Here is a 26,218-nt window from a genome sequence, read left to right as displayed (position 1 = left end):
TCAGTACTCATTCATTCTGGTTTGTAGTTTTTCATCTGTTTTTACCCACATAGTTGCCATGAAGGCATTTGGTGCGCTGAAGGAGATATATCAGGTTCTGGGATGGACTCATGTTATTAACAGCCGCTTGATGTGAGAGTGACAGTCTCCCAAAAACTAGGAGAGTCATCAGTGAGTCCATAGATGATTTAGGAGGCTGATCCAAGATCTTCATGTTCAAACGGAGGTGTGGCAAATAGTTCCGGGAGGAAGAAGTAGATCTTGGTGATGTCAGGTCACAGCTCTTTGTCTCTCTTTTTTTATCCACCTCTGTACTGAGGCAAGTTTGCTTAAAGTAATCGAACATCTTTGGGAATGATTCAGATCGCCCATGTATTGATGTTAATATCGCATTTCTTCATATTGGCCTTCAAGGTGTCCTTGACTGTCTTCCTTTGCCCATCTCTAGAGCAGTGACCACTAGGTAGTTGGGAATATAGGACCTGTTTAGGGAGGTGGTTGTCAGGCATCCTTATGGTGCTATATAAACATGATGCAATCACGCATCCTTGTTTGACTCTATTTCTAATAGCGAAAAGGTCTGTTTCCAAGGTATTGCTTAGGACAACTGTTGTCATGTAGTCATGAACAAGTCTGATCATGATAACAAATTACATTGGGCATCTAAATCTCATGAGGGTCTTCCATGGGGCCTTCCATGGATTGAATCAAAGGCCTTAATCAGGTCAATGAAGATGTAAAGATCTCGGCGTTGCTCATGGTACCCTTCTTGCATCATTGTAGCAACAAAGATCATGTCTACTGTACTTCCGATTGGTCTGAAACTACCCTGGGACTCAGGTGGAATTTGTAATGTGAGTATTGAGTTGAATTTTGATTTAAGGGATGGCATGAACAGAATAAAATAATTGGTGAAATTATTCCAGTCTCAATTCCTAATTTATTTAACAGTATTTAAGCAATGCCATTGAATACCTATTGAAGCAAACCCTCAGTTTATCAAGATATTAAACAACCTTCAAACGGTCCATAAAGAGATTCTTACATAGGCCATCTGAATGATGTACAATGACTCAGCTAGCCCGGTGTTGTCATGGCTAGCTGTTGTGATCAGTTTTGTCAAGATTATGATGGAGGTCGGAGGCAATTAGTGAGGCACTGCTATAAATTATTGCTGTTAGCAGGGTCTTTCAAGCACTCAATATCAAGTCTCTTCATTAGTTGCTTCTTTTGTTTGCATTGTTTGGGGATGATACAAAAGTACATGATGAAATGTATCAAATGTTAATCTGTCTTGTAGGCATCTGCACTGGTCATAGCTCTCGTGATAACAAATGTCAAAACAACCCCATGCATGCACTATGGCTTAGTCAGTTAGGTTAAATGTGCATCCAAGATGTCTTCCATTTGTTGCTTTGGTGGAAAAAGTAGTTCATGATGATGAGATTGTTTCAAACACTTTTAGAACAAGAATTCCAATTGAATTGACTTTCTAGCATTGAAAGTGCCACAAAGAATTATCTTATTTTCCTTGGGGTGATGGCAGGACCTGCTCAAGTTTAGTCCTTTTTTTCATCATCTGCATCAAGGGTCAAAGTATAAGCATTGACAACTGTAGCATGTTGTCTGTTGGTCGTGGATGCCAGCCAGAAATTCTAGCATCTCAGTTTAGCAAAACCGACACCATGGATGTGTCTTTTCTTTTTGACATTTCCTTCCCAAAAAAAGCTGTAGCCACCACCATGCCCTGTGAGATGACCCTCTTTTGCATGTCTGTTCTTACTGAGTGCAGCAATGTTAGTACCAAATTTTTCAAGTTCTCTGCCCATGAGTGCTTTCACTTGGGTTGGTTCACTGTTAGGATTGTCCCTGAGGGTTGCAGACATTCCAGGTTGCAAACTTAATTACTTGATTTGGACCACAGATAGTGTGATCCCACTGAATGTGGTTTTCAAGTTAGGTGAAATGAGTCAGATTTTTTTTGAGGCTTCTTTTCTGTCCCCTTCCCCATATGGGGTAAGCAGAGTACATCCTAGATATGCTTTCTAATTCATGATTGCATCTTCCAGATTGCATACCTGTCTCAGTTCCAAGCATGAAACAGCCATCATACAGTACTATCATTCTGTGTAAGTCTGTAAGTAGAGGCTTTCAGTAATTATTAGTACCTCCTCTCATTGCCACTTGCCCATCACTGTAGGACTTATTATTTGAGGAAGACACCTGTATGTGTCTTTTAATGTGGGGAATGCCATTGTGCATTAACAATCACATGATACTTCACAGGAAAGAGTCCTTAATCCAAGGAAAACCTAGGTGACCAGAGATTTGTATTGTGCTGTTGAGAACTTTTTATTTCTACTTTTGGATTGTGACCAGAGATTTGTATTGCGCTGTTGAGAACTTTTTATTTCTACTTTTGGATTGTTTTTATTCCAGAAACCTCACTTTCAACCTTGTTGCCACAGGGGAGTCTACCAGGAGTACATAACTCCATATGGCATCATTTTTGAGGTCATTGGTAGCACACAAACCTTTCCACCATGTTAAGGTTGTGATCCTTGGGAATAGACACTTATGTGATCTGTGGATTCTAATTGTTGTACTATAGGGAGTGTTGACTGTTATGGCAGTAGAGATGTGTTGACAGGTTAAGGAAGTTATTGTCAAGGCAGGGCTGAGTCCCATTAAGTGACAGTTGATCAGCAGATAGGTTACTTCTGGTGATGAGCTGGGCAAGCTTGGGGTCTGTCTGAAGGCTAGGACTTGGTGAGGAGGGCTGGGGACTGGAAATATTTTTCTCAAGGTCTGGCCCTTTTCAGTTTTAAGCTGTAAATGTTTATAGTTGTATGACTCTTGCTTCACAGTCTTAAGCCTCATTTCAAACTTGCCAGCAGGCACCAGTAGACACCTACATTTCTGTACTGTCACTTACCTACTGCATGCTGTAAGGTGTGTATACCATTCCATGGCATGCTAGTCCAGCATAGAAATAATTCACCTTATGGCAGGTGGTGCCATGTTTCAAGGATCAGGTTTTCATACCTGGAATCACAGATTCAAATCCCTGCAGCGTTAACAGTGTCTTTCGTACCAAACTAGCCATAGGACCTATTAATTAATTAAGGTTGCATTCTGAAACAACTTTGAGGCTTTACAGAGACTCAGCCCTTGTGCCCTTATCTAAATTTTCTGTGTGGACCCTGTGGGATCATTGGCGTTTTGTGTTAGGTTCTTTATTTCTTTTTCTTTTTTAAAAGAAAACAAGAATGCTGCACTGTTGCCTACTACATGGAGCCTTGCATACACCCAAGGTTAGCTGACCCCATAACCTTGAAGCCATGGAGTACTGTTGACCTCTCCAATTGGCCCCATAACTTAAGGCAGGATTGTAAGGATGCTATAGCACTAGTCACTCTGTGTCCTCTTCTTACCTGTCTCAGGAAGTCGGACAGATTTTGCCCTTGATGCACCCACATGTGCATTCATGTACTATTTCCAATGTATAGGGCGTAATGTGGAGATGACTGTAATAAGCATATTCAAGTGGCTTACAGTTGTCATCGAGAGAGTGACTGCTCTTGAGGAATATCTTTTAAATAAAGGACAGGAGACTTTTCAATTCTTACTAAGAAAAAGCTTTTAACTAACAGGTTGGCTAACATTTTGCCGTGCCTTAAAAATACGTTATTAATTCCCTTTCAAGCTCAGTAGCATTATGTAGTTTTTTATTACATTTTTATCTAGTCAGGCAGCTGGAATAAATTTTACACTACACTTTCAGTTTTGCTACAGGTGTTCAGCTATATAAATCCCTGAAAATTATGTGAATGACCTATGTCCAAATAAAGGAGCTGATACCAGGGTTACTTAAGAAAATTTGAGGATGTGATCTTAGGAAAAATCATCAACCAGCTGTTTTTAGGCACTGACAGAATTACAAGTTGTCTTAGCTTTTCAATAGAAAATTGTAGAACAATGGCACTTTCTTGGTCAGAGCTCTCTCTGAAATTTTTGTCTTCAAAAAGGATCAATAATCATTGGGTCACTTTTCTAAGTCTTACCAACTTTGCAAAAAGAAAACTCGAGTTCCAGATTTTATTTACTTTTGCAAGCAAACATGCATTTAATGTTGTTTTATTCACTGTACTTATGGGCTTCATTTTGTGACTAGGTCTCAGCAAGGAGCCTTCCTCTGTGTTATTTGTCAAGAGATTTTTTTTTTTAATTCCAGTCTCCTTCCTGCTTACAGAAAAATATTGGATGTATCTTGCTGCTGTTGAAACAACATTTTGATTGACCAGCCTTTTTAGAGTCCAGTTTCTATTCCTGACACAATACCAGGCAAACATAACGTCCATTGTTGCCATCTCAGATTTTTATCACATGATGCAGTATTTAATTACTGTGTTGTCTATAAAGCTCCAGTTCTTGGCATTATGTGATAATGTAAGGATCTCAGCTTTCATTTAAAAACCTATCCCTTAGTTCTAGAGAAGAACATGAAAATATGACCCTGAAGTGCTCAAAAATTGAATGAAAAAGAGCTCAGCATTTATTACTTTCCAAAGTCTCATGATTTTTAAGCTGCCCTGACTTTGCACTTTAGGGTTGGCAGTATGGTTGACATTTGTTTATGGCAACACCTAGTAAAAGCAACAGCTAATCAATTATATTTTTCCCCAGAACACTTACTTTACTGTTTATTCATCGGATACTCCCTGTAGCAGCAGTAGATGCTTAGGAGCAGCATAGCCTCAGAGCACCAATGTGTTGCTACTTACAGGTGTATAAGAATGATGTTGTAGACGTGATGGAAATTGTGCAAGAGGCAAAGATTTAGTAGGGCGATAGCTTTTATTGTACCAATTATGTAGTTGGAATAAAGCTTTTGAAGACATACTTTCTGATTATAGGAAGCTAGGCAAAGCAAGTGAAGCACAGCCTAGGGGAGGGTCTGATAGAAATTCTCAGGCATAGCAGACACAACTAGCAAAGGACAAGAAGCTGATTACTGGGAGATCAGGGCCTCACAGGCTTAAGATGTTGCTGTGTAGTCTGCCTGTTTTTTTATTTAAGTTGTGGATTTTCTGTTGTAAGCTGAAGATGTTGGTATCTTCCTTGTTACAGTAGTGTAAGAGCAATGTTACAGCTGTGATGGTCCAGAAATTATGTGAGAGGCATGTTTCTTAGGGTGGTATCTTTTATCAGACCAACTATATAGTTGAGATAAAGCTTTTGAATGTAAGACCTCAGGTCTCTGATTCTGGGAAGTAGGCAAAGCAAGTGAAGCATAGTTTAGGGAAGGGGCTGAAAGAAATTCTCAAGTGTAGCACAGACACAATTAGCAGAAAAAAAGAGCTAGCTTCCTATTATAATTGGAGACCTGAGAAAATTGTCTTACATTGGAAACCTTGTCTGACTTTATCCCAAGTAGATAGTTGGTCCAATAAAAGATATCACCCAAAGAAATCCTTTCTACTAACAGGCATTTACTGTACTAGACATATTTTCTTCAATAAGATAAATTAGCTGCATTTGAAGCACTTTACCTAATGCCTGGTAAAACTTGACTTCTCATTTTCTGCCCTCCAGAATTTTTTTTTGCAAGCCTTGAAAATAAAATTTTGCTTATTCGTTGCCTCTGGAATGTCTAAGCTTTGCTACACTGCACAATGTGTTGGCGACTTTCCAGGAGGCCAGGGGCCATGCTTACATTTGTGTAAGATTGAAACAGTTGCGTTGTCCTGATTTTCGATTCAGAATTGCGACTTTGGTAGGTTACAAGCCTAAAAAACTAAAATGTCTGGCATTGTGCTGTATGCCTGTAGTATCCATGGGCAGCACCTCTGCATTAAATGCAAACATGATTGCGGGCTCACTTCTGTAATTCCAGTGAAGCATGTTCTACCCAGGGGCCACAGTTTGCTTGGCCACTTCAGTTAATCTGTTTATCTTAATAAGCAGAGAGAAAGATACAGTTAGGTATGTTAGTTTGAGGTCAGATAGGGTAGATTTGTACCCTGTAGACTAATTAAATCAGAGATGTATACAATAAGCTTTCCTAAGCAGTAGGCTTACTTCATCAGATGCTGTAAAGGGATTGCCTGTTGCAGAGCTGCTAAATAGAAAGCAGTGACTAGAATACAAAGGGTAGGGAAGAGAGAAGGAAAAGGAGGGGGCATTGTTAAGAGAGGCAAGATGGGTAGCAGACAGGAAAACAAAGCAGTTAATCCTTTGGGGCATATAGGGGTTTTAAAGGCTAATCCAAGTAAAGGGGTAAGAATCCATCCATCATCTTGGTTTTGACCAGGGCTGCTCAATCAGATTTGGCCACCAGGTCTGTAGGAAACCCTGCAGGCTGTGGCCCTGATCACTAGATATAGTACACAAGGTGACTTGGGGCCCAATCCCCGTGCATGGGCTAGGTGTAGGTGGCACAGGACCCAGTCCCAGTTCATGAATATGGTCAGAGGTGGCATGAGGTCCTGGGGTCTGGATCCTGGAGAATGGAGCCAAGTGGAGGTGGCATGAGGTCCCTGGGCTCACTTCCTGATACATGGAGCCAGGCAGGGATGGCACAAGGTCCCAGGCCCCAATCTAAGCACATAGGGTCAAACAGGGACTGTGCAGTCCAGATCCATTTGTGTGCATCCAGATCTATGTGTATGGGCTCTTATCAAGCCTGCATCTGGGCCCTGCACCCTGCATGTGGCCTGTGGGACAAAAGGTAGCACCACTGGTTTAGACCGTATTTAACACAATCCAGCATGTTGAGGATTTCTTGTTCCGCAATTTTTTGTTCAATTTCATATTTAAAGTGTTGAGGTCTAAGAACAGCCACTCTCATGCCAGCGTGGAGTGACCAGGGCAGTTCTGCAACAGGCTTGTGTGCCTTTCTGGAACTGGTGTCAAATCAGTGTTTATTCACATAGGGATCTGTCCAATGTAGACAGCAGGGGGCAGCCTGGTAGCATATATGCCATTGGTGGACGTGCAGGTAAATGGTCCTTGGGTGTTATAATCAGTTTGATTTGGGCCAGTGATGATGCAGTCTGTGTTGATGGGGGTATATAGCTGGCATCTGGTGCCATGGTGAGAGTAGGATTTAGGTAATCTGTTGCTGGAGAGATACAATTTGAGGTTGGGGGGCTTCCTGGAAACCAAGGATATGTTTATCCTCCCAGCTACCTTGAGGTGGTCTTCATTTTCCAGGCGGATCCATGAATGATCTGTCTAAGGAGTTCAAGCTGGAGGCTGTAGGTGATAACCAAAAACGTTCAGTTGTCCTTGTCTCAGGATTAGTATTGTAGTAGGTTGGAATGAGGTCTGAGTCTGTCTCTTAAATTGAGTATTTACAGTTTTTTAATTGAAGAAATCTCTGCATGCATCCCAGACAGTGAGATCAGAGCAGCCAGGTTTGTGATGTAGAGCTTGTCTATAGACGATGTGCTTTGGACTGAAGGTTGCTGGTGTGGAGCTTGCTGTAACAGTTGGTTGATTTCCAATACAATGTGGTAATGTAGCCATTGCAAACTTTCCAAGTGGTGTCCAAGAAATGAATTCTGTGGGTGGAATATTCCAGCCACTTCAGAGAGGTGAAAGCTGTTAAAGGTATTAAACAACAAAACTTTTAACAACAAAATTGAACGAGAAATTGCAGAACAAGAAATTATCCACAGACTGGATTGTGTTATGCATGGTCTAGCCAGGCACGGGCAAAGTTAGAGTCCATTTCCCAGCAGCCCCAGTACTGGCAGCTTCTTATGACTGGTGCTGTTGGACCCAGCCCCACTGCCTGGGCACCCTGTCATGTCTGCCCCACACCTACTCCCAGAGACGGGACCCAAGTGGGCAAGGCGTGGGGCTAGGCGGCTGGGATGGGGCTGTGGTTGGGAGCGAGATGGTTGGGGGAGCCAGGGAGACCCCAAGAACTTGGGGAGCCTGGGGCCAAGGCCACGATCCTCTGCCTGCACATCCCTGCAGTGAGTGTGAGTACCATGTGCTGGGCTGTGCATTGCTCTGCTCCAGCTCTGACGCTGCACTGTCACTGCCACAAGAGCCCAGTCCTGGCTTTAAGCAGCTCCCCACCCAGCCATATGTCCTCCCCGTGCCATTCCCAGCCGATCTGTATGAATCTCCCGTGCCGTCATGGCCCTGATGCTCCCAGGTTGTCTGTGGCGACCAGCTGGGGGCAGGGGCTCCTGGAAAATAACGTCCGGCCACTAGCTGGATCACCATTTTGCCCACCCCTGGTCTAAACCAAGGCTGTGGGTGGATTCGTCTTATCCTATTACCTGAACTAGTTTTTGTAACCCCTATGTCCCTCAATGGGTTAACTGATCTGTCTTGCTGTCTTGCCTCTCTCAGCAGTGCCCCCTCCCTATTTCCTTCCCCTTCTCTTCTCTGTCCTTTGTAGTCTAATTACTGCTTTCTATTTAGGAGCTTTGCTTCCTGCAGTCCCTTTACAGCAGGGGTGCTCAACCCTTGGACCATGGGCCAAATCCAACCCACAAAGCTATGTCATCCATCCCATTGGTCCAGAAATTTGGTGTTCAGGGATCAGTAGCAGTTAACTACCACTTCAGTGCAACCAGATTTCCAGGCCCCACATGTCTGGATTGGGCCCTGGCTGAGCCAGCATCTCACGCTGGATCAGGTGCATGGCCAGCTTCCAGCCCAGCTTGCAAAGTGGACCATCTAGCCCACAGGATGAAGAGGTTGCACACCACTGCTTTATAGCATCTGACAAAGTAAGCCTGTTACTTACAAAAGATTATGCTATAGATCTCCGAGTTCATTAGTCTGTAAAGCTTATCTTAGCCTGTTAAGTGTCAAAGTAGATATTGAAAGTGAAATACTCCTTTTAGAGAAGCTAAAAATATAAATATTTTTCTTTACTGATAGACTCGAGCCACAAAGTTTGAGGAGAGTATGGGTACAGAGTTTTGGTGTAAACCTCTCAGACAGGGGGAAGCTTCACGCCCATTTTGACACCCTAATTTATGCTGTTCATGGAGGCATAGAAGCCAACTTTTATTTTTGCTGGGGAGGGAGGGACTAAGATGATGGGTCCCACCCCCTGCAGCAGAATAGCTGGGGCAGAGCCAAGCAGAGCCCAAGGGGGGCGGGGTAGGGGTGGATGCAGAGGCTGCTCACTGAGGCTTCCGGGTCCCCTGCCCTGCTGCCCCCCTTCCGCGAGAGCCCCATGTTGGTCATGCTGCCATAGCAAGGAACTCCCTGACGGTCTGGCAGTAGTGCAGGGCATAACTCCACATCGCCAGCTCCAAGCAGGGCATGCCTCATCATGGCTGGCGTGGGGCTTCTGTGGGGAGAGAAGGGCAGGAACCCCCAAGGGCGCAGTGGGCAGCCTGCATCTGCCCCTGTCCTGCACGCAAAACTAGCGTCATATGCCCCCACCCTATGCCTCCCTCCCCAGTAGCAGGGTGTCACTGCCCCCCCTGCTCCCCTTCCCCCCCCAGGACAAGCCACCCACGGCTCTGTTCCACTCCCGGCCCTAGGCCCCATGCATTACCCAGGCTGGGCAGCACGCCCAGGCCCAGCTCCTGCCCCACTCCCTCCATCTCTGTGGGGGCCTTGATCTGTCCTCACACTGCCCCACCCCAGACTTACCTGTAGGCAGCTGGGGGAGCTGCTGTCTACCACTTTCTGGGGCTTTATTCCTGGCTGTGTGCATGTGTGTGCATGCATCTATGCACTTGGTGCCCCCTGCATCCCACTCCCCTTGACCACTTGCAGACTGGAACTCTGCCAGCCTACAAGGGGAAACCCTCCATATCCCATGTTTCTCCATGGTGAATGGAAAACCCCCTGCAGGATCCTAGGAATCTGGGACAAATGTTGTCCCAGAGTCATGTAGCCTGGGACTGGGACTTGATGTTCACATTTCTGGACGGTCCCACCCAGTTCGGGACTGGTGGTCACCCTATGCCTCTTCCCAAGTGGGGGCAAGGCCCTTGAGCCCCCACATACTCAGTGCTTAGGCATGGAGGGAAAATGCAAATCTGGTTTATTTAGCCTTTCTTGATGCTTTCAGGACTGGAGTGTATTTACATGGGATCCTGATATTTGTCTAGAAAACCTTGCAAAATCTTCCTCAAAAAACAGTTGTATATCTTCCTACTGCTCATTTGGAGCCATGTTAAAATATCTATATTGTAAACTATGAAAGAGAAGGTAGATTCTGCTTCTTTTTGTTGTTACACTTTTGAAAGTGTGGAGTTGTTGTTTGCCTTCCAGCCAGTTTCACCATACCTTATTTTCCTGTAGAAAATGAATCTCTTCCTGGTCAAAACTGATGACACAAGGACCTTTTTTATTTCTATGAAGATGTTATTTCAATGCTTATTTGTCTTAAAACAAGGGTGCTAAACATAAATGATACTTGGGTCTTACATGCAGAATTGTGTCCTGAAATGTATTTTAGATGGGGATCTGTATCCTTTGATTCATGGATGAGAGATTACTGCATACACGCTGATGGAAAAATAAATTATATTTTTACTTTGCTGGGTAGGTATCTGTATATGCTCAAGGTTTTGGTTACACTGTGGTCTGATGAGCAAGTGGACTTGTGTGTGGTTTGTTTTAATCATCATTATCCTAGAAGGGGTCGTCTAGGTAGGAGACGAATATAAATGCTTTGCATAGCATACTTTCAGGCCCCAATCCAATAAAATCTTACTGCTGAATTTAGTTTTCATTTATCTGAGCAGCCCTCTTAAGATAGTACTACACAAAGTAGGTGTTGCAGGATTGTCTGTGGAGAACTGGACTCCACATGGTAGTATATGTTCTAGCAGGGTTTCTTCAGGATTAGATCTTTGTTTTGTACTTGTTTTTCTGACAACCAGCATGTTATTTTCATTGCTTTAATTCTCTGTGGGATTTTGCTATGTAAAATTATAGTGACAGTGACTGCATCTATACATGCAGCACACTGTGTGCAGTTGTTGCTGCACAGTCATGTAGTACTTGCATAAGCAAGTACTAAATAACTGCTCAGTAACTGGCATTCCTGCACGGTACCATCACTGCATGGTTTTTTCCAACGCTACTGTACAGTAGGGCTGTGCGAAATTTCAGCATCCATTTCATTACGAATCCTAATTGAAATGGAGGGCTCAGAAACATCTCCAGAAAGAAATGAGGCATCCAAAACATTTCGGAAATATTTTGGAAAATTTCAGAGTTTCAGAGCTGGGCTTGCAGGGAAACAGGTGTACACTGCTGCCCTGCAATGTGACTCGGCTCCACAGGGAGCAGAGATCCCCGCCGGAGGTCTCTTCACCTCCACTGGCTGCACGGGGCAGGCAGTGATGGCGAGGAGACCCCGGGCATGGATCTCTGCTTCCTGTGGAGCCAAGTCGCGTGGCAGGGCAGTGCTGGTCCCTGCTGTGCTCCCTGCAGAGCCAGGTTGCAGAGATCTGGGGCAGGCAGCAGCAGGGAGGAGACCCTCAGCGTGGATCTCTTCTCCCTGCAGAACTGAGTTATGCAGCAGGAACCAGCAGGCTTGCCACTCTGCACTGCTTCCCTGCCCCACTACCCAGCGTGACAGGGATCAAAGATCCGCATGGGGGTCTCCTTGCCTGCACGGAGGGCAGCAGCTCTTCCCCTCCCCCGGACAAGCCACCCATGGCCCTGTTCTGCTCCCGCTAGGGCCCTGCGTCCCCTGGTTCCAAGCCCCTGGGTGGGTTGGGCTGTGCAAAGCTTCCCTTCCAACCTGTTCAAAACAGTCGTCCAAAACAAAACAGGACAGTGATCCAAAACACTGAAACGAATCACTGTCCTCCAAAACAGCTGAATCCAAAACCTAAATTGAAACGCAATCATTTCACACAGCCCCACTGTGCAGTAGCTTATTACTATAGCACAGTATTGTTGCTGCACACTTAGTGCCTGGCAGTGCTACTGGTTGGGGTCCCCTGTGGGGAGAGGGGAGGGAGGGGGGAACCCTCCCTGCCCCCTTCACCTCAGGGGCCATGCCAGCCGGTGCCTTGCCATGCCCCCACTCCTGCTGTTGGGGCAACGAGGGGGGCAGCAGCCCCTGTCATGGTGTCCCAGGGAGCACAATTCTCTTCCCAATGGGGGGCCTGTGCTGTGGGTGGGAACAGGGCGGGCAGAGCTGCTGCAGCCTGCATAGAGCAAATGGTGGCGGCAGGACTTGGAGGGGTGGCTACAGAGGCTAAGCTGAATTTTGGGGTGGCCGTAGTCCCCACCAGCCCTCCCTAGTGCCACTACCGCCTCTTACCCCTGGAGTAGGAAGGAAACCTAACAGGGGCTGCTGCACCCTGGCCAGGCAGACCCTGGCTAAGGTCCCCAGATGGGAGAGGGGAGGGAAAGGGGAATAAACCCCCTCCCTGCCTCCTTTGCCTTAGGGGGCCATGACAGGCAGGTATCTGGCCACACCCCTCACCCACACCCTGCTTCAGCTAGAGAGCAGAGTGGCAAGCCCAACCCAGCCCAGCCCAGGGCTGAAAAGCATGCTGGGATGCTGGGGGACTCTGATTTAACTTAAACCAGGAAGGGGTCTGGGACAGCATAAACCATTTTGACCTCAATCAGTTAAGTCTGATACTACATCCAACCAGGTTTATCTTAAACCAGTTTCAGCCACTTTGAAACTCACTTATGTGCACTGAACATCTGTTCTTTTACAGGTTTAAACCAGTTTCGATCACTTAAACCGGTTTACATGTAACTTCTGTCCCTGGCCATACTCTCTGAGCTGGCGCTTAATCAAACTGCATTTGCAAAGATTGAGAGACAGCAAGCAAGGTTTTCTGGTTAGGTTTGCATTAAAGCTAATATAATGGACATAGCAAACCCAGAGGCTCAGAGAGGAAGCAGCATAAACACTTGACTTTCTGCCTTCCAGTTAAAACAGATACCTAGAAAAATAATTATTTCTCATTGTCAGGAGTAAACCTGCCAGCGTGGTTTAATAGAGGCTTTTTCTTTCTTGTTTTTTCATTTTTTTATAATCTGGGTAAAGGATTTAATTGATTGTAAAGAGCTCTTGCTGTAGTTCATTATAGAAGGGCATTTATCTGGACAGTCTGCTGCATTTGGAAAAGCTTCATTCCTATACCAACAGCACTTTCTGAGTTAGCAGAAGTTAGGGAGAGACTTTGGGTAAAAAATCAGCGTGGATGGAAGATTAGGCAATTACACTCTGATTATCAGGCTAGGCCCCTCTTTTACTGAGGCCAACAAAGGAGTGGACTGAAGGGAGCTTCAAGGCTTTGGGCCTCAAAAATGCTGAACCTCCAGTTTTTAAAATGCTGCCTGTGTCTCCAGTTTCCTAAATCTGTTCATCAGAATGACCGGTTTATAGACCGAGACTCATAAATTCAATTTGCAGCCTTGGTTGTTACCCCAAAGACCAAATTTAGGTGAATGAATGTTTAGATCAGCGCTTCCCAATCTGTGGTAGGAGTACTACCAGTGGTACACAGTCAACCTGTCAGTGGTATGTGTTAATGGATTTATTATAATTACTTTATATGAAAAAAATTTGCTGGTGGTACTTAAGGTTACATTGTTTTAAATGGGTGGTGAGCAATCTATCAGAGTTTGGGAATCGTTGGTTTAGATGCAATACAAACAGATATTACTTGCAATGTTAAGATTATTTAAATATTTACTGTCAGTATTATCAAATATCTATGCATTAAATTCTGTTGTGCTCATCATTGGAGTTTCTCTAGTCCATAAACATAATTAGAAGAAACAGCCTGTCTGGTGGAAAGGGAACCAGAGAGATATTGCGAAATGCCAGGGATGTAAACTAAAAAAAAAATTGTTGTATAGTAATTTGGACAGTGTTTTTTTTCACCTGTGCTACCTAGCTAACTAAACACTTTTTAACAAGGTTGACAGGCTTCAGACCATGTTTTTTAATGAGTATATAATCATAACCCTGGGGTAGAAAGGTGTGGGAAGAATCTGTATGTGTGCGCGCGCGCACACACACACACACACACACACTGTAATTAGAGTTACAGACCAAATCTTAGCATTAATGTGATATTTATTTAGCATAATAATAAAAAAGCAGCACAAAAGCAGTAAACATTAATATTCAAACATTTGGATAGCATCAACGAAGTGGGTAAAGTATACATTTGAAACAATAAGCAGTCTGTATGCCCAGAATCATAGTGTTAAGATGTTCTGTTCTAGGGATACGGTGTGTATTATCGTGAGGTGTCTTCTGCAGTGTATGATAATGTGTAGAAAGTGTCTGATCTAGTGTGTTGTATCTATGGTGCCCATTCAGCTCGTCGTCTGCAGCTCAGCCCGTGGGAGAGCAGCATTGTCAGCAGACTACTGACTCCCACGCATTCATTCCTGGCCAGAAGCAAAAGCACAGCTGCCTTGTCTGGAGATGCAGGTAAACCTAAAAGAATAGACCTCACATTTTTATCCCAGCCATTCCTTTCAGAAAGTCTCTTTGATATGTTTTTAATTAAATGGATTAATTAAGTTTATTTGTAAGCATTCTAGGTTTGTATACAGCGAGCTAGATTAGTTTGTACAATACCATAGAAGTTTTTTGCTATGCTTTTGTTCTCTCTTGCTCGCTCTCTCCCCGACCTTCCCCTCCCGCCCACTTCCCTCTTTGTTTGAGTTTGTCTCTAGTACTTCTGGAGGTGCAGCAAAATAGACACAAGACATCCAAGCATCATCATCCATTTCTGTACAAAGACCTGAGATTAACTACTTTATTGCCGGATTAATATTGATCAGTATATTTGGTTGGTTCTAATTAACTTATTTTCCAACATTAAGCTGTTGTGCTTCTAAATGTAGATCCTCATTTCCAATGGCTTTAGTAAGATGAGTAAAGTTGAGCAAGTTTGCAGAGGTACCGCCTTAGTTATTAGGTAATTTTCCACCAATCACCAAATAATTCTGTGCTATTCCATTGAGGGAAAAATGACAAATATTGAAATGTTATTTTATTATAAAATATCTTGAAAACTCTCAAAACTAGAGACAGTGTCATCAATATGTTTGAAATAATGTTTCAATATACTACAATAAATGAGAAACGCTTCAATCTATAATTTATTATGGTATAGGGAAAACATGATTGTAATGTTTATATATAGTAGAGGGATTGCTTGGCCACATTGCATTTGTTGACCCCACAGATTGTGGAGCAAAGCCTATATTTGAATTGTAGGACATGGAAGAGGTATTAGAGATCTTGTCAAGTAATGCTGAAATATACTTTCACTTAAGTATTACTTCTGTTAACTACGCCACAATACTGTTCCGTGGACAGATATGGGGAAGAGGGCATGGATCATATTCTACAAATGGAACAGTTCAGTTAATTTTTTTTCATGGTTTTTGTCTTCAAACCAAAGGTTTGTAAAACCAGTACTGAATATTATGAAATTATATTTACAAAGTACAGAATTGGAAATGCGCTATTGACTAAGTAGTAGTTGAGAAAGAAAGGCTCTTGATTTTGTAAGCAGTCACTTTACTAGAGCCGATGTAAAGATTTTTCAGTGAACACGCTGACAGGGTCTCATGCTATGTAATAAATTGTAAGGTGAATGAAATACTAGGAGAGATTTCAAGAAGTTTGAGTGGCTAATACAACAGGATAATTCTCTAGCAATGCCTTTTCTGTGCTAACTAGAACTATACCACCCAACTGCCCCATATGCCCATTGTTTTCCAGTTTTATCCCATAATAGCAATAACCTCAATACCTCAGTGTAGGTCATTTCCTGAAGATTAATGATCAGGTGGTGATAATGTACCCTGAGCCTATCAGCTTATCCCAGCCTATCATTAATGCCCAGGCAATAACCCTGCTTTATTATAAGTTAAAGATGAACTTCAGTGCAAAAATCAAAATCAAGTTAACGATCGATTTTTGTTCTTAAAATCCTTATTAAATAACACTTAGGCACTTTCAGGAACTAACCCTTTAAATTCGTCTAAACAGATCTGAGAAACTTTGTTGATATATCTTCAGTGAAATGGGATAACTCATAAACAGTGTTTAGTGACACAGACAGTGGAATAGATTATTTGATTTTTATATATGTAGTAGGAGACTCAGGACTTACCTAGAAGACTAATTCACAGGCAGGAAATTATATATACCATATTTTCCTGCAACAACATGCAGCTCTTCCTTCCCCCCCACCCAAAAAACAAAACAAAACAAAAACAAGCCGCAAACAAACAAACAAAAAACAATTAAAAAAAAAACCACAAAAAAACCCAACAGTTACGGGAACCTGGAATGCACATGAGAAAATATATTAAGAATAGTTTCTGCTGTTTACTGGGGAAAAGCAAAGATAAAATCTGCACATGATTCATAGAGAGCAGGCCTAGCTCCCTAGCTGCTGCTACTCAGATACTTACTACAAGGAAAAGTCTTTTTTCCTTTGTTTTGCTTTTTTAAAAACAAGGTGTATGTCTTATTCTGGAGAGTGCTGTATGTTGAGAAAATATGGTACTTTACAGTCGTTTAAAAATTATTGCTTTGCTGCTGCTCCCGTTCGTGGGTCATTCAGCAAAGGAATCTTGTGAAACTTCATTTTCATTCATTGCTTATCAGTTCATCCTGGGATGATTTCCTTTTACTACTACTCCTTTTCTGTATTCATATTATGTAGTAAAGCAAACGCATCTGCCCTTGCTGTAGCATATACATGAAGTTAATTTCTTTATTAATGAATTGCCTTTGGAGCTTGCTTCAGGAAAATGTGTGGCATTATCTTTGTTATATTAATGGTCCTTTGTTTTTACAGTGAGGTTCATGAGTATTATTATGAGCTCAGAAATATAAAAACATATGGAAATATTTGTTTGTTCTGGGGGAGAGAGCTTGATGGGCAGAAGAGATTTCTTCCTGTGCAATATAAGGCTACTATTCTTATTTATAAATAAATTAAAAGTGAAGATAATGTACAGAACCTGCACACTCCATGTCAGCATGAGTAACATGCTGAATAACAAGCAGTCCTAGGATATTGTAAATGAGTATGAGAAGAGGAAAAGACAAATGGGAAAAGTATCTAAATAATTACCCAATTTGGCCCTGCTGTCACTTTGGACTATAGTACACTGTCAAGAGAATAAGAACCAAGGAGAGATCTGGGAGTACTTTATGACCAGCATTTGTGATTAGTGCAAGAACTACTTTATGGTCCATATTGCAGCATTAAAATGTGTCTCTTTGAATGTGTAATGTAAATAATGCAAACATAATTATGTGCTATTGCTTTGAGATTGCTAGTAGCAAACTTCATCCTCTGTATAGACATTACACTTTTACTGGTATCAGTGATCAGAAACCAGTCTATACCCATAACAGAACAGAAGTTCAGCACATATAATCTGGTTTAAAAATGGCAGAACCTGATCTAAAATATGCACGCCTCCCCCCGCCCATCACCACCAGCAAAGGGCAAATTTGTGTGTTCTGTTCACTACTGATGTAAAACTACATTACTTAAAGAAAATCACATAACTGGATCAATTCCATCTCAGACATTTTGAATGTCTGCACCTAGTCAGGGAGACCTGCCATTCCAGATACTGACTAGACTATTTACCTAGGCAAGTTAATTTATTACAGTTGTAGATTACTTATTATAATAGCAAAACATATAATTGTATGTCATTAGACATGTAGACTTATTGTTTATTTTACAATAATATTGATAATTCTTAAAGTTGTTGAATGGGGGCCTAGACAATAATTTTTAAGAGGATCTTTTTAAAACATGGTATATGCTGAAAATTGCAGACAGTGGGCATGTCTACACATTCATTAATGTGCCATAATTGGCACTACTGAGCATTAGCGCTGGCGCATGCTTTAAGTAATGCTAATGCACAGTAGACTAATTCTACTACACAGTACCAGCATTTTTTGTGATAAGCTAATGGACAGTAGAATTAATCTACTGTTCCATTAGTATCTCATGTAACCGTGCCCAGTATGTATGTTTTGGATTAATAAATTTATCCAGTGTTGGTATATTTATCTAATGTAATAAATCTGTTGTAACAATAGCATCAACATATACATTCATTTTATGCTACAAGCCTGTTTTGATTCAAAGGACAGCAGAAAAGCTATCTAGTTAAGCTCAGATCGTGTATTTGATTTGCCCATTTGTTTCTGAAATCTTTGTAAGTTTACCCCAGCATTCACAAGCTACCCTTAATGCATGATGTGGATTTGTAAATTTGATTTGAAGGAATGTAATTATTTTTCTGGACTGCTGAGCTTTACTCTCTTTGTAGAGGTAGTATATTTTTGTCTTTGGGTTACACTTTTTTTCCTGTCCCCTCTTCCCCCTCCAACCCCTTTCCAAAGCTAGCTGTAGGAAACCTAATTTTGTTGATTTTTTTTTCCAAATCTAATTAAAGCAGCTGTCAATAAATGTACTAAGCTAATCAGTCTTAGATCAGTAATTTCATGTCTGATATCTACCAGAACCACCACTATATAATAAAAAGCAAGGTCAATTTGTGTTGTCCCTTGGATGTCTCTTCATCCTTGTTGAATATGAAAATGGGTAAAATCTGAGAGAATGGGTTATTTTACCTTTCATATTTAAAGATGCATTAATTCCTCTGGAGGAATGTACCAGTAGCTATTTGGAGCCAAAAAAACAAGTACTGAGTGATGGTTCTGGTTTAAGAACTAGTCATTTTCTTTGTATTAATACCTTCTTTCTTTTCTCTCTGTCTCTTTCTGTCCCATTTCTGCTCCCTGCTATGGGCTTTCTGTTGTCACATCTCCACTGCTGCTCTGTTATTGAACAAACTAATGAAATCAACCTACACCCTAGTTATCCCCATTTGTCCTCGTTCAGCATCTTGCAGCCCCATCAGCCCTCTGTCCTACAAGGCCATGAACTATAGACACCCAGGAGACCACACAAGATCCTTTGTCACAGTCCCGGATACTATTGGACGTAGGAGGACTACACACTCTGCAAGGGTAAGTGACCTAGTTATAGTTGTGTATCTCTGCAGGAGAACAATTTGGTATCAACATATGCTAGAACATAAAAAGTTTTCATCAAGAAAAGCTGGTGTTTTCTGAAAATAGTACCGAGTTTTGTGGAGCCTTCTGTGATGCCAGTTCCAATTTATCCTGGGCTGGCAACAGAAGCTTCGTAGCTTTTGTGAATTTTAGTTTTCAGTTCAATTCCCTAATGACCAAACATCAACATCACATTTGGCAGCACCATTATCAGCTCTCTCCTTTAGGCAATCCTAGTTAAAAATGTAACAAGCCAGAGAGATTGAGCTATTCTGTTAGCTTGCAGAATGGTCCCTTCCAGTCAGGGTTGAGGCATGTGATTGGGTCTGTGGAAGAGCTTTCATTGCTGCTGCAGCCTGCTGAGCACATTGTCTGAATAGAGTATTTCAGTCTATGGCGGTCTGGCACCTTTTATTAGATGTCTTTGATTTCATGTTTACATTAAAAGAAAAAAAGAGATTGGCTGGATTCTTTGGAAGAAGCCATTTATTAATTCTATCATTATCAATATGCCTGAGTCTAGTTATTCCCAGTGTACGCTGGGTGTAATGGAGAAAGTATAAATTATACTTTCTCAATGTTTTTGAACTTCTTTAGGAATTGAGCCTTCTTTTTCGTATTTTCTGACTAACCAATCTCCACCTTCACAAGTGTTGCGTGTCTCTGAAAACATAAATGGGAACTTACCAAGTAAGCCAAATGTTGCTTTCTTAGTACATCCCAACTGTGTGTTTGGAAGGGACAGACTAGCTCAACTGTTTTAAAGTCAGGAAAATATTTTGCTCGCGGTTTCATAGTTAACTTAACAGTAGACAGCTGTCAATCCTCTGGATCATGGTGTACGTGTAGGAGGTGCCTGATAAATCCACTTGGTGTGATGGTTGCAGGACTCCATACAAGACCTTCAACATGTATATCTAGGCAAGAGTATGGAGCAGTGGAGGCTGCCTATGACCTATCATCCCCCACACCCCCTTTAGACCACTAAGACCAAATCTAACAGCCAGACCAAATCCAGACTTTCAGTGCTTTGATGGTTGTAGCTTCTGCCAGAGAGCAACAGCTAAGAGCTGCTGCTGACTGCCTAATGCCTCAGCGAGGGTGCAGTTCTATCAGGATGATGTCCCTCAGCTTTTCTCCATCCAACAAGCACCCACAAGGCAGTAGGGGCTAGGGTTTTGAAATGCCCTATACTCATTTTACTCTGCAGGTTGCCACATTGTGGTAACTACCCAGCCACAATTAGCCCTGCCATGTTGTCATCATGCCCCCCCAGTTGGATGCAGTTTACAGTCATACCCAAGACCCAGTTAACCAGATACAGTTAAAATGAATCCAGTTTTATTTAATAACATCAGGAGTCTCTGGACTTAAGACAATAGATATTTAAAAGGGCAGTTGTACAAATCTAACTGGTGTTATGAGATTCCTACTTAAATTTGTTTGTACCTAGTAAAATCATGTTTCAGTTTATGACCACCACAAGTACTGAACAGTGATAGTGTAGAACACAAATATATGTGCCTTGTGCTCTGCTATGTCTGCGCATGACCCTTCCCCGTGGTAGTAAATATTCCTTTCTCTGATGATTATACTGCTCCATGAATGGCAGACAGACCATGTACTATTAGAGTAAGGCATTTGATACATTCCCATGTATCATCAACCTGGACAAATTGCCAGCTACAGTCCGAATTTAATGTCCCAAGAGCTGAATTTTTTAACATTTAAAGTCACACTCACAAATAGATATGGTGCTGTGCTGTATTTTGGAAGTGTTGTAATCTAGAAAGGAAAGTATCAAAAGTTCTCATACCAAATATTAACAACAGATCTTTTTTTTTTCCCCAACACATTTATATTGGGCAATGAAGAATTAAAAGGAACAAGCAGCTTGTGCTTTTTGGCTACAGAGCTAGCCAATAGAGCAGAGAAGACAGTAACTCTCACACCATATTTCAGGGCTGTGATGGCATCTGTGGTGTTGGCGCATACACAAGGAAACAAACAAAACAGAGCCATGTTAGCTTGCGCTCCCTCCAAAGCCTGCCCAAAGTGGGGGATGGAGAATTGCTGTTTGCCAAAGGAACTACAGTGTTTACAAGGAATAAGTTGTTTTTCTTTAAGAATTTGAGAGAGTGTTGCAAACAATAGAGAGAGAGACAGGAGAGGAAAAAGAGGTGCAGGGCAGGGGGAAACTATCTGCCAGTATACAATTAGGGGTCTGAAAATTGTCTGTAGCATCTTATGACAAAATCCAGCAAGTAACAAAGATGAGCGCATGTTGTCAAGTACTCATTTACTTGCACAGAACGCAGTTGGATTTGTTACGGGAGTCGTGTTAATGCATTTACGGGACAGGCTGTAGAAACTGCTGACTCAGCCTCCATTGCTCATTTTCCCTAGCTGACTGTGTAGCACACGGTGTGCTTCCTTTACCCGCATGAATTATTCTGGTGACATGATTTTCTGTTTGTTTACTGAACCTTAGACTGACAAGAAAGACAAAGAGAGAGAACATTACTCATCCAACCCCTTGTCCAGCATAAAAGGAGCTCATTCTCCTTCTATCCACAAAACTGGATCACGGGCTCCCTTCCCAGTTTGGTAAGCAAAGTACAGATGCTGGGGGTTTGGCTACATGCGGCTTTGATCATTACATTCAGTAAGTGTTTAGCTCAACAACAGAAAGCATCTCTAAACACAGAGATTAAAAAAGCTATTATTACCAATGACTAAATCTTAAATGAAACAGGTCACCATTTAGAAAATGATTACTGCCTTGTCTTGTCAATGCACCTTTCAATGGATGTTGTGAGGATTAATTAGTGTTTGTAAAGAGGTTTTGAAGCTAAGAGTTCAGTGTAAGAGCTAAATATTGTTACTTTATTTTAACATCTCAGCTTTCCCATTGGTTGATGGAGAAATCAGAAGGTTATTGTTGTGCTGCGACTTTACAGCTTTTATTTATACAGAGATTTTAAAAGTCATGTCTTACAGATCATAACCAGTCCTCTCACTGTTTTGCTTGTCTGACAGGCATGCATCCAAATCCATGCCTCATTTGCCTGGTACACCCAAACAGGTAACCTCATCACCTAGTTCATCCAAAGTCTCCTCTGGTCAGACACGCCCTCCTTCCCCTGGCAATATCCGACCAATCAAAAAAGAGCTCAAGCTGGATAGTGAGAAAAAAGGAGCAGAAAAAGAACCTGAGAAGGCATTTGAGGAAAGGAGAGAAGAGGGTAAAGTAGCTTCAGCAGTTGCTGGGGAATCCACAAGTGGGGAAGAGCCCTCTGTCAAACCAGAACCTGCTCATGGTAAGAATTACTTCTTCAGTCTCAGGTCTGTTTACAAGGCTTCCTCTTTCTTCTCTCTTTCCCTGCTGCTTCTTATCTCTTATTCAGGCAAGGAACGTCCTTTTTGGTGGTTGGCTTAGACTGGACTTTTGTCTAATTCCTTTAGATCGCATTGACTTGAACGACATGGGTTCTGTACATGATTTTGCATAATTTACACCTTAGCAACTAGGGTCCATGTTTGAGAGAGATCACGACGCAACTTTTTTTTCAAGCTTTTTCAGAATGGAACAATTACTGAATGCCATTAATGCTGAACAGTGTGTCTCAGGAAACCATCATATAAGATAATGCAGGGAAGGGGAGTGTCTACTTGTGCTAGTTGCTTATTAATATATCCTTACTGGAAATTCAGTCTAATGCAAAGATGTGCTGCCCAAGGCAACAAAAAAAAAAGAAGAAATTATAAGGTTACCCATCCTTTCAGTTTTAGCTATAAGGAGTCTGTTGGAAAATTAATCTCTCTGGAGTATTTTATAATTCTGTCCAGGTACATCGAAACAAAGCCACAGATATGTTCCTAATCATTTAAGTGAGTGCTGCAAGATCAAGATAAATCATTTTTGTTTCTTTGACCACGGGAGAAGCTCTCCCTATGTTCCAAGGAACCATAGTTCTGAATCTTTCTCAGCAGCTACACATACCACCATAGAGAGCTGTGAGATGGTGCCTGGCTGATAGATGAACAGAAGCCTACCTGAGGACTGTACTGATTAAATGAGAACTGCACCCGTTTACCCATTTGTACCACAATGGGAAGAATAAAGTACAGATAACAGAATAAAGGAAAGAACCAATAGATCAGCAAGAAAGAACAGGCAATGCATCATGCAATAAAGCAGGGCTGTCTAATTCAGTTAATCTAAGAAACCAGAGATTAAATAAAGAAGTGAAATAGTGGCTGTGTACACCCATTCAAATAATCTGGGAGAATTCTTTCAGGTTTTTTCTCACAATAGAGAAACTTATCCAGAGCCACATGTATAGATATTAGAATACCAAAGCCCTGACACTGTGTAGCCAATGAGGAGCCCTGCATATGCATCTCAGTATGCTGTGTTGGCTCCCTTAATCTGCCTGGCGTCAGATGGCAGCAGTTCATAAGTCAGCCTTGTTTAGCTAACCCAGACTACTTATGGTCAACCTGTGTTGTCAGTGTGTACAGACATTCACTGTCCCAGAAGAAACTCCTCTGGAAGTGCTTTAACCCTGTCTGCTCCCAAGTTATTTTTTCTCTTGGAGCAGCCATTTTTACTCTGGCAGAAAAGCCTGAACTTCCATATACTCATGGTTTCTTCTAAGAGAGCAGCGACTCTCCCAGGAGAAACTGAATATCTGTATGAGGCCAGTGTCTCATGTGTAGACCTGATTCCCCAGGGTCATGCTTGAAGCTTGTGATGGAGTGCTAGGGGAAAGCCTGCATTGCCATCCTTTAAGAAAGTAGGGCTGGAAGGAACCTGATCAGGTCATCTAGTCCAGCTCCCTGCTCCAGGCAGGATCTTCCCTAGCTAAGCCAAGTGTCTGTCCATCCTGCTCTTGAAAATTTCCAGGGATGGTGATGCCACAGCTTTTGTAGGCAACCTCTTCCAATGGTTGACCACCCTCATCATCAGGAAGTTCTTCCTAATCTCCAGCCTAAATTTATTCAGCTGCATTTTGAATCTATTGCTTCTAGTCTGGTGCCTGTAGACATAATAAATAGTCTACCTCCATCCCCTCTATAATTGCCCTTCAGGTATTTGAAAACTTTCATCAAATCACCCCCCTTCCCCACTTCTCTAAACTAAATATCCCTACCTCTTTCACCTTTTCTTAATAAATTTTGCTTCTCAGGCCTCTAATCATTTTTGTCATTCTCCCCTGGACTCTTTCAAGTTTATCCACATCCTTGAAATATGGAGTCCAAAACTGGACATACTCTAGGAGGCCTCAACAGTCCAGGTTCTAGAGCTAAACAGATTACTTATATTAGTGCTCTCCAAATGGTGGCCTGCAAGCCATGAGAAGTCCATGAGGAGTTAGTTTGCAGCCCCTAAGCTGCCAATCCTTCTTTTGCTTCTGCTACAGCGGCAGCTGGGATCTCTGGGCTTTCCCTCTTTCCTCCAGCTTAGGCTTCCTGTCCCTTCATGAAGGGGGTATTGGGAGAGCTTGCAGTGCTGAGAGAAGCTACAGTTCTAGTGCCCAATGTGCATAGTGTAGCCAGGGAGCCGGTGCTCTCATAGATAGAAAGCTGAAGGTGGGGGCTGCAGAGATCATGGCCAGGGAGGTGAGGGTTGGAGCTGGGGCAACTGTACAGCTTAGTGCAGTAAGGGGATGCTGTGGAACATGCCGATGCAGCCCCTGACTGCTTAGAAGTTGGACTATCCTGGAATGAAGCAAAGGGTTGGATAGTCATGTGAGGCAAAGAAGAAAGGCATAGAGGAATGTAATGAGAGGTGATGTTTTGCCAAGGGAAGAGAGACCCAAGACGTAGAAAGCAAAGTGAAAGTTTAATTAAAAACCAGTGAAACAAAGTGGAATGGAGATAAGATAAACTTGATAGAGACAATGGAAGGGGAAAGGGAAGCAAACATAGATTCATAGATGCTAGGGTCGGAAGGGACCTCAGTAGATCATCCAGTCTGGCCCCGTGCCCTGGGCAGGAAAGAGCGCTGGGGTCAGATGACCCCAGCCAGGTGCTTGTCCAGTCTCCTCTTGAAGATCCCCAAGGTAGGGGAGAGCACCACCTCCCTTGGAAGCTCATTCCAGATTCTGGCAACCCTTACTGTGAGCTCTTTCAGGACAATAATTATTTAGGTATATAAATTATAGTATAAACCTAGTACGTGTTTTGTATCCTTATCCATTTTAGGATGGGATGGCTGTTTGGATCATGGATTTCCATGTTGGAAGTTGCATTGGAATCTGTCTTTTCTTTGTTTATGTAAATAAAAGGCGGGTAAAGCCCTCTCTCCTTCCATCAAAGTGCTTCCCAAACTCTCAGTACTCCCCAGGTTGTCTGAAAGGTTTATCACTGAGGAAAATCTTAAAACCTTTACAACCCTGCGTGAACCTCAGGATGCGCACCTGGGCTTTGCTTCTGCTTTAAGAGAAGAGCTGGTGCTGATCTGTTTTTGTTATTTGTAGCTCTTATAAGCCTTAGTCTAGTACTAGGAACCATTGTGCTAAGCCCTAGTACAAACAAAGAATAAAAAAATAAATAAAAAAGCAGGTCCTAGAACATGAAACATAAACCTAAATATAAGACAAAAAGTAGAGCCAGAAAGGTGTACAAAAAAACCAACAACCCAGGAGGCAATGCCGGTCACCATGATAAGCAGGTAAGAGACTGCTCCATAACTACTGAATTTTTTGTAGGCATCACCACAAAGTATAGTTTGAACGAAGAACTAGGACGATATTTATTAGGAGTCTTGGTAGATGTTTGCTGGGGGCTCTTGCCACACACACGGATCACCATAACGATGCTTGTTTGCAAATTAAATAAGCAGAAAGACCCTGGCATCTTTGACAGAGTGGATACAGGAGATGGGATCTTGATTGTATAGAAGAGAGGATAGATTATGGTGGGAATAGGCCATGGAGGGACTAGAAAATGAAAGGAAGTAGTTTGTGTTTGTTGCAATGAAGAAACAAAGGGAAGAGTGATATGATCCAAGCAGTGAGCCAGGAGGATCCTCTTTGCAACAGCGTTTTGAATAGATTCAAGCAAGGCAAGATTACATATGCCAAAGCCAGAGGTGAAGATGCAAATAGCCCTTGAGATGTTATCCAGCAATCACCATGATTTAGGGGCGGC

The 26,218-nt window shown here is 42.4% G+C and overlaps 1 protein-coding gene across 4 annotated transcripts in view; it reads left to right on the top strand.

Moving 5' to 3' along the window:
- MAP7 (microtubule associated protein 7) overlaps nucleotides 1-26,218 on the top strand; it is a 182,771-nt gene that overhangs the window by 136,230 nt on the left and 20,323 nt on the right. For 3 of the 4 annotated variants that reach the window (XM_090040020.1, XM_090040005.1, XM_090039993.1), the window contains exons 7-10: nucleotides 14,303-14,416; nucleotides 18,864-19,015; nucleotides 21,552-21,667; nucleotides 22,100-22,380. In XM_090040020.1, the coding sequence (XP_089896146.1) occupies nucleotides 14,303-14,416; nucleotides 18,864-19,015; nucleotides 21,552-21,667; nucleotides 22,100-22,380 (663 nt within the window). The remainder of the gene's footprint in view (nucleotides 1-14,302; nucleotides 14,417-18,863; nucleotides 19,016-21,551; nucleotides 21,668-22,099; nucleotides 22,381-26,218) is intronic. The other variant, XM_090040014.1, reaches the window with a different exon arrangement.

Source organism: Crocodylus siamensis, chromosome 1 (assembly GCF_052110815.1).
Source record: "Crocodylus siamensis isolate JL-2025a chromosome 1, ASM5211081v1, whole genome shotgun sequence".
NCBI classification, from domain to species: Eukaryota; Metazoa; Chordata; order Crocodylia; family Crocodylidae; genus Crocodylus; species Crocodylus siamensis.
The sequence above is the reverse complement of the archived record's forward strand: the minus strand, read 5'-3'. Positions and strand labels throughout refer to the sequence as shown.